The 8564-nt window shown below is 51.9% G+C and overlaps 2 protein-coding genes across 13 annotated transcripts in view; both read left to right on the plus strand.

The window, feature by feature from the left end:
- The window catches only part of TMEM183A (transmembrane protein 183A), a 12929-nt gene extending 9331 nt beyond the window's left edge, over positions 1 to 3598 (plus strand). The window contains exons 6-8 of the mRNA XM_009634066.2: positions 946 to 1026; positions 1696 to 1851; positions 3168 to 3598. Coding sequence (XP_009632361.1) covers positions 946 to 1026; positions 1696 to 1851; positions 3168 to 3353 — 423 coding nt within the window. The 3' untranslated portion in view covers positions 3354 to 3598. The remainder of the gene's footprint in view (positions 1 to 945; positions 1027 to 1695; positions 1852 to 3167) is intronic.
- Positions 3599 to 3701: 103 nt separating this feature from the next.
- LOC104121996 (alpha-1,6-mannosyl-glycoprotein 4-beta-N-acetylglucosaminyltransferase-like) overlaps positions 3702 to 8564 on the plus strand; it is a 14658-nt gene continuing 9795 nt past the window's right edge. The window contains exons 1-4 of one of the 12 annotated variants that reach the window (XM_035889721.1): positions 3702 to 4727; positions 4811 to 5067; positions 5185 to 7480; positions 7740 to 7856. Coding sequence is in view for 5 of the 12 variants with exons in the window: in XM_035889717.1 (XP_035745610.1) it covers positions 5038 to 5067 (30 nt within the window). In the remaining 7 variants the exon portion in view is untranslated. The other 11 variants (XM_035889722.1, XM_035889717.1, XM_035889718.1 and 8 more) reach the window with 11 other exon arrangements.

Here is an 8564-nt window from a genome sequence, read left to right on the forward strand (position 1 = left end):
TAAGACCAGCTGGGGTGGGCTGGCATCTGTAGTGTGGAAATACTTTCAGTGATGGCTGGGCTGACTTGCCAGGTTCTTGTCTCGGCTGTTGAAGGCTAGTTGCTTCTACTCACTGGTAGGCAGGGAATTTCCCTCCTACCCAGTTTATAATACAGGAGTTCTGCTGAGACTCCGGCTCTAGAAGAAGTGCTGCATGCTGGGATGGATCCTGTGGACCACACAGTGATAACTGGATTAAATTGGAGTATTCCTGGTGTATGTCTGCATGGGAAGGCAGTGCTGGTTGCCTCTGATGTCGTTTGAAGCCCTTTTCTCATTTTCTTTTAAAAAGGCGCAGTAGGTTGATCAGACTGTGCTATCCTGGTGGTGTTTTTATACTCTGAAGTGCGACAGTCAGTGCGTGATGATGTCAAGACCTTCTTTTGACACCACAGTGGCTTAGGAACTTTCTCATCTGTCACCTCGTAGCTCGTATATTGGTCTTTGCGTTTCCCTCTGGATTCTCTCCTCCTTGATCCGTATTCTGTTTCCAGTTCCTCGCTTTAGTATTGTTTAGTCTAAACTTTAGTCCCAGTTTACTGGGAGCTCTTGGTGGGTGGGGCAGACAGGTGAATCTGTACCACTCACCTCTGCCTTATGAAAGGGCCAAATTGCGCAACAGGATTTTTCTGTTTAGCACAGCAGTGGCTATGCGTTGTATCATCCAGTTGCATGATGAGTTGGCCAACTTGAAACCGGGAAACCTAAAAGTGCCGAGTGTGTTCTTTGAACATAATTCATTTGAACATAATTAATTTGAATAAATGGCTCCTAACTGCTTCTATTTAATTGTGTTTGTAATTGGAAGCTTTTATGCTCTGCTAAAACTTACTTAAAGTGGTGCCTCTAAGGGTTTCATAATTCTGTGTTTTTCTTTTCTTCCCCACCCCAAAAAAAACCCCCCAGTGTCTGCTTTTCTGGTGCAAAAAGATTGAAGGGAACAGACAAGAAGCAATGTGGGAATTCAACTTCAAGTTCAAAAAGCAGGTATGAAAGAAGAACCAGAATGGCTGTGACTTTTTTTTTTTTTTTTTTTTTTTTTTTTTGAAGCAGTAAGGATTTTTCTGGGTGGTAGAAAGGAAGGTGGAAACTTTTTATGTGTCCATACAACAAATGGAAACTCTGACTCCTGTGACAAACTAAAGCACATTCTGAAACTACACTCAGTTTTCTGTCTGTATTACCAAGACATTTAGAATCCTATGTTTTTATTTCCTCATCTGGTATCCTTTCTCCACTGTAAGATGGGGATCATGTGTTACCCCAAATAATCTAATCTTTAGGTCATCACTACTGATTATTACCAAAACCCAGACTATTTTACTCTAGTGATCAAAATGTGACTCTTCTTGTTTTACCATTGGAAAGATTTCCCAGAGAAGTGAAGAAAGCCAACACTGCCAAGGGGAACCTGCAGTAATGGGTCTCAGGAGAAGCAAGTAGTTTTAGGCAACCTTGGGAATTTTGCAGCTTTCCCCTCTAAAGAAATGGTCCTGCAAATTGCTTGTCCTGAGTGATGGCTTTTTGTTGTTTATCTAATGCTCTGCCCAAACGCGTGGGACTGCGGTGAGAACCTGCCAGTCAGCTCCGGTGAGAAGCCGCCAAACTCTCATCATAGGTGCCTGCTTAGCTAAATAAGTCTCTCTTTCTTTCAAGTCTCCCAGATTTAAGAGCAAGTGTTGCAAAGGTCTTCAGCCACCCATTCAGTATGAAGAAGTCCATACAAATCCGGATCAGGATTGCTGTCTACTGCAGATCACCACCTTTAACTTCATATTCGTGCCAATAGTCATGGGTATGACGTTTACCCTGGTAAGTGCTTGAGAAATCTGCTGGGCAAACTTTGCACGTTCAGTTTCTGTAAGGAGATAAAGAGGGGGCACCTCTTTGGTGTTGTGTAGATCGTATTGCTGCATCTACAACCCGATCCTGGGAATCTTAAGGTGAATGATTAGAAGAAATGCTGAGGATCTCCTCAGTTTAGCTTCTGCATTTCCATCAGCTCTTCCCTATTTGGTGCAGCAAAGACAGAGGATGTAGATAATCTGCAAGGAGCTGTGGTTGCACAGCATCTGGGGGCAGATTAGTTGACCATACTCCAGCATGGTACAAGAGGTGGGGATGCAGGAGAAGAGGAGGCCTTCCCTCCTCAGGAGGCAATAAACTCTGAGAGCAAAGACCCATATGAGCAAACTTTCAGTGTGTGTATGGTCCCTGATGGCTGAGAGAAAGAGCAGCTTTTGACCTGACTTCCACAAAGTCAACTCCAGATAGCAGCAGAGCAGGCGTGCTGAGGCAAGAGCAGCGGTAGAGTGTGGGGCAGCACCCGTGGCTGTACTGGTAAGCCAGGGTTTCCAAAGTGACCTGTGCCCAAGAGAGGTTTGGTCTGGTTTCACTTGAGAGTAGGGCAGTGAGTTGCAGACTTCCTCTGACAGCCCCTTGCTTTTGGGTTCCCTTCTGGTGTTATTATTTGGGGTTGCCAGCCAGAGAGAACTGGTTTGAATCCAGTGCTGTCGATTCAGTGTAATTCTACCAGCACCTGAAATAGAATAGAATCATAGAATTGATGGGGTTGGAAAAACCCTTTAAGCTCCCCCAGCCCAACCGTTCCCCTACCCCTGCCATCCCACCCCCAAACCCTGGCCCTAAGCACCTCGTCTGCCCGGCTTTTAAATCCCCCCAGGGGTGGGGACATGACCCCTTCCCTGGGCAGCCCCTTCCCGTGCCTGACAGCCCTTTCGGAGAAGGAATTTTTCCCAATGTCCACCCTAACCCTGCCATGGCACAACTTCAGACCATTTCTCCTCATCCTATTGTCTGTTATCAGGGAGAAGAGCCCGACCCCCACCTCACTACAGCCTGCTTTCAGGTAGTTGTAGAGGGCGATAAGGTCTCCCCTCAGCCTCTTCTCCAGACTAAACAACCCCAGCTCCCCCAGCTGCTCCTCATAAAACTTGTGCTCCAGCCCCTTCCCCAGCTTTGTTGCTCTCCTCTGGACATGCATATCATAGACTTGTACAATTTAGAAGAATTTAAAAAAAAAAAAATCTCTAAAAGTGTGCTGTTAAGAACTCATTTATTCATCACGTTGACCTTTCTGAAGCTCCTCCTGATCTCTTTTCTTGCAGTTCACCATCAATGTGAGCACAGACATGAGGCATCATCGCGTGCGCCTGGTGTTCCAGGACGCCCCAGTCCGCAATGGCAAGAAACCTCGCCTTGACCAAGGAGTGCAGGTTGTGCTGGACCCTGTGCATAGCGTGCGGCTCCTGGATTGGTGGCACCCACAGTACCCCTTCTCTCCAAAAGCTTAGTGCTCTCCTGAGTCTGCAGGAGCCGGCAGGTGACTGAATCTGGCAGGCTGAAGAGAATTTCTAGGAACCAGGAAATCCTATTTTTATTTCTTAAATAAATTCTGCAGTCTCCTTGCAAGTGGTTGAAGCTACTGAGCTAGTCTGTATGTATATAACTTCTGGTCAGTGATGGGCAGAGCTGAGTGTAAAGCAGAAACTATTTGTAAACACACTTTTATGTAAAATTCACGTTTTATGATTTGAAAGCAGCTCCCTGGAACTGTTCATTTAAAATCCTTTTGGTGCTAATGAAGGTGGTCCTGTTTTCTGTTCGGGAAGAAGCAGGAGGTTTTGCTTTCCAGATTTAATATGACCAGCAACAATTTACAAAAAAAATAATCCGTGTTTGTTTTACTGCAGCATGATTGCATTCAAACCCGATGTGATATTTCAGTGTCTGAGAAACAGGAAGCAAAGCAGCAGTGATCAACAATAATGCTGATTCACAGCCCAACAGGTAGGAGTTTAAGGAAAGAAAAAAGCATAAATGGTCAAACAAAGAGGATTTGTAAGGCAAAAGTCTTTCTTGAATGTAAAAAATACTCCAAGTTCTCACCTTGATGTTTCCTCTTTGAAAAGAAGATCTAAACCCTTACAACCAGAAGGTGCTTTCAGAGGAGATAAGCAGAGGGAGAGGAGATGGAGGGGATAAACTAAAATAACTGAAGCAGTGATGAAGGACTTGACTCTGTGTCCTTTCTAAGAGCAGCGGAGCAGTGTTTGCCTGTTGGCACTGGAAAGCCCGGCAGCAATCGGTGATCTGGTTCCTGACTAAACATTAATTTCTGTGAGGAAGAAGCAACCCCGAAGTTTTCTGTGGTGCTGGATTGATTGAGAAGGGAGAAGGGTACAGAGGCTGTGTCTGTCTATTGTGTCCAGAATGAAATGGGCTGGAGATTTAATTCAGCGGGTGGACATCTCGCTGCTGACAGACGGGGCCTCGTGGAGGAGGTGCTGGAGTGCAGGAGAGCAACAGTGGAACCAGAAACCCTGGGCTGAGTTTTGCTGCCTGATGATTAGCTCCTCAGTCCTGTTTCACATCAGACCTTGTCTCAAGCAGGAGTAACTGAGCGCTTCCCGTGTGTAATATTTAGCGAAGCTCCCGGAAGGAGAGGGAGTTTGGTTGAATTTAATATGCAAATACCCCATGATCCCCGTAGCCTGCGAGGAGTTTCCTCTGTGTGCCTCTGCTGCTCTGTAAATCGCTACCAAGGACATCGCCCCCAGACTTGGCTCTGCATTAGGGGCTCTGTGCTGTTGACTTGAAACACATGTGGGCAAACTCCTGTCTCGCAGTTCCCCTTTCCTTGCTGCTGAATGCGTTGATGCCAACAGGTAAGTTTTGAAACAAGATTAGTTGAAGTAGAGATACAGGGTGAGAAAAATGTGCCATAACTGATAAGGAAGCTGGTTCCCAGGACAGTGGAGCCCAGGCTGCGTTGTGGTTGCCATTGTGGTGCAGGAGGGGAACGGTGTCGAGTTGGTGCTGGAGCTGGGTGTCAGGGCTGCAGCACTCCATAGGAGTGGTGCCAGACGCGGTGGTGCCTGTGCAGGAGGCGGCTGCTCCAGGGCAACGGATAAATAACGGTCATCTCGTTGCGGTGGTTCCAGCACCACTAATCTTGGTGACGAGTCCTTGGTGGTCATGGGGTGGAGTTCCTTCCACTGGAGTTCAGTAAGTGGAACATCCTCAGCTTGCCCAGTTACCTGTTGCCTTGGGCAGGAGCTCTTTCTGGGCTGCTGTTCGCTCCCCTAGGGAGGTGTCTGTTCAATCAGAGCCTGGTTTTGGCAGGATCCGAGGCACTTTGACAAATGTGCTTCAAGGCGTTTTCCGCTACATACCCTGAAAACTCTTCTCTCTTACACGGTGATGCCAGCGCCAAGGCACATTGCTGCTTGTGCTGTGGAGGGTGGGGGCAGAGGTGTTCGGTTCCTGGCTCCAGGCTGGGTGGCAGGAGGACGGAGCAGGCTGGCATCTGCCTAAAGCTCTGCCCTCGCCCGTGTAGAACTGACCTGGCTGAGCGGGGACTGGGAACGCTGGCCTGTGCCTTGCTCTGGCTTTGTGAAGAAATACAGAACAGATCTTAGGGCTGCGTCTTTCTGACATCTGTGAAAGCAGGAGTATGTTCTGATGGGCTGCATGGCGTGTCCAGGATCTGTTTCGTGTTCTGGGGCAGAGTAACTCCAGCAGCACCTGCTCCAGATGATGAATAGTTTTGAGCCCTGTACCTCTCCCTGGGCAGCCGTTTCCGAGTGCTGTGGGTGGCTCGGGCTGTCAGGGCAGGCAGCAGATGGGTGGGGGTTTCCTGCTCCCGGCAGCCTTGCTGGTTTCAGATAAGGATGTTTAAATAGGGACAGATGCCCCTAACCCAAAGAGGTGCCTCTCCCATGCCAGCCTTTTCCAGGGCTGAAATGTATAAAATGTAGAAGAACAATTTCCAACCTTTTCCTTTGCAAGTAGCCAACCTTAAGATGACTCAAGTGATGGAGCTGTGCTGGCAGGGATCGGGGACCGGCTGCGACCCATGCAGGGAGGCAGCAGGGATGCTGCACAGGTTGGGCTCTGCTTGCCCACGTGTAGGGTGGCTGGGCACCGTGTTTTCCCCTTCCCAGAGCATGGGAACCCCGTGCTGAGGTTTGCTCCATGACTCCTGGCCAGACCTCATTCCCAAGCAGGGGGAGTTTCCGCCCTGTCCCCCAAGCCCAGCCTCTCTTGAAGGTTGCTTGCCAAAAAAAAATCCTTTTCTGTGTCCTCCAGGGGTGGGATGCAGTGGGGCTGTGACACAACTGGTCTCTGTGGTCCCTGCCAGGGCTCTGGGTGTAAATATTCACTCTTGCCTGTAGGACGTGAGTCGAAAGAGTCGCTGGTCATGTGGAAACAGATCCCTAGATCAGCATCATGATGGCCAGAGCCGCGATGCTCTCCCTGCTGCGTGGGGCCCTGTTTTACCTCTGCTTTGTCCTGCTCGGGCTCCTGAATAATGGAAGGGCCGTAAGCGGATCCGGCCCCGCTCTCCAGTTTCCCCTGGGGGGGAACGTGGAAGCTTGGCCACCATGCTGGCCTCACCCTGCCCCTCTCCCTGCTGGGGATCAGGTGTTGGACTGGAGCTGAGCCGGCGCAGGGCCAGGGCTGGGTGCTGTGCGGAGGCTGGCCGGTACCTGTGGTGGGTCCCCCTGTGCCCATCCCACTCCAGTGCCCAGCTCCAGTCCCAGCTGGGGGGACTGGTCCTCCCCAGGCTGGGTCTGTGCCTCAGCAGTCATGTGCCCATCACAAACCAGCCTTTGCACCTGGGGCTTCTCTCTCTTCTCCAGTTTATTCCATGGAAAAGCAGAAATAAAGTAGAATATTTCAGTAGGAAGGGACGGAGCGTGCCTTTTTGCCCTGTTTAAGCCATCTCTCTATTCCCCAGGCAAAATAATAGTAATAATAATTATTAATCATTATTATTTTTTATTCAGCAAGCAGAAAGCACCAGGGTTCGGGCCAGAGGAGGGTTGTGAGTGGGTCTGGGTGCTGGGGCCCCAGTCATGCCTGGGTGCTGAGGCTATGCCCTGGCCCTCGCAGCGGGGGACATGTGGAGGGGCCCTCTTCCAGCACCCAAATCAGCATTTGGGATTTGCCCCATAGCACAGCGGGGGGACGGGATGGGCTGGCTCGGGCTGGCTCAGGCTGGGCTTGTGGGACTTGCTTGGAGGCCAAGAGGACCCAGGACCAGATCGCAGTGGGCACCGGGGGCTGTATCCTGGCTCTGGATCCTTTCCTGCCCCAGGCAGGCTCATGGATGTGCCTGGAGAAGGCCAAATCCTGCCCTGGCTCTGCACCCTGAGATGGCTGCACCCCGTCGCAGGGCTGTGTGTTCCCCAAAAAGCGTGTTTCTGCGGCGGGGCTGCCTGTTGCACCCACAAGCGTTGGGCACCCCAGGGCTGCGCTGGATGCCATGGCCCCGGCGCCCTCCCCTTCCCTCCCGCCAGGGCAGGAAGGACCAAGCTCCAGTTCCTTCCTGCGCAGGGGTGGGGGTCATGGGGTGTCTGTGGTGAGAGCAGCCTTCCCCCTGCTGCAGCTGCACCCGGTCGTTTCGACACCCCACGTGAGTCACCGAGCCCCACATCCTGTCCCTGCCGTGTGCGATTAAACAGCAAACATCTGCTGGGTTGCACCGTCCTGGACCCCCTGGGGACAGAGCCACCGGCATCCCGTGATGGGAATTTAAGGACTTAAAAATCAGTGTGGGAAAAGTGAAAGCCAGCGGATTGGGAAGCCTGTGGGCGTCTCTTCCTCTCCTTCCCACCACCACCGCCCGCTTCCTGCCCTACCTCAACCCTCTGTGGCCACCTTTGTCCTCACAGATGTGACCGAAGCCGGCGGTTCCACCTGAACCCGCAGCGAGCAGCCGCGGCTGGAAGGCGTCGCGGGGGATTTGCGGAAGACAGAGCCTGGGAAAAGACATCAGGGCCTTGCTGAAGGTAGGAGAGGTCCAGGCCAGCAAGGAGAGAGGGGAAATGGGATCTGTGCTTCAGTGCAGATAAATGGGGAAGATGGGGCGGAGGGGGAGGGAAAGGTCTTTCCCTCCATTTGGGTGCTGCAAGGTGAGTTGCCGTGTCAGAACGTGTGGCGGAGCGCCTGGCTCTGAGCTGGGTGCAAGCGATGCCGTTGGGCGACTCATGGTGGGTGCCCTGGGCTGCCAGGGCCGCTGGAGGGGGGAATCAGTGGGGGAGAAATGAGGGTGGAGGAGCTGGGGACAAACTGGGCCATGGGAAAGGCCCCACATGGCCCATGTTGGCTTGCGGGGATGGAAGGGGCTTTGTCCCCAGCCAGGGCTGTGATGCCCAATGCTCCAGCGAGGAGCTGGGGTGTGTGGGGAAACCACAGTGCCCCCATGGGTACCTCATGGGTGGGATCCCGGCAGCCAGCTCTGCCCTGGCCTGGAGCGCCGGGGGGTTTGGTTCTGCCTTGGCAGCCCCAGAGGTTTCTACTGTCTCAGCACAAGAGCTGGGAAATAAATGGGGGTGAAAAGACACGATGGCTCCATGTCCCCAGGCTCCTGGCTCGGTGCATGGTGTGTTTTCACCCCGGTGCCACCAAAGCAGCAGGTTTGAACAGGAGTTTGGGGGTGCTGGGACCTGGGGAGTGCCCACAGAGGGGTCTGATCCTGCCTGGGGGTCTGGGCTGCC

This window comes from Egretta garzetta, unplaced genomic scaffold (assembly GCF_000687185.1).
Source record: "Egretta garzetta isolate BGI_Z169 unplaced genomic scaffold, ASM68718v1 scaffold202, whole genome shotgun sequence".
NCBI classification, from domain to species: Eukaryota; Metazoa; Chordata; class Aves; order Pelecaniformes; family Ardeidae; genus Egretta; species Egretta garzetta.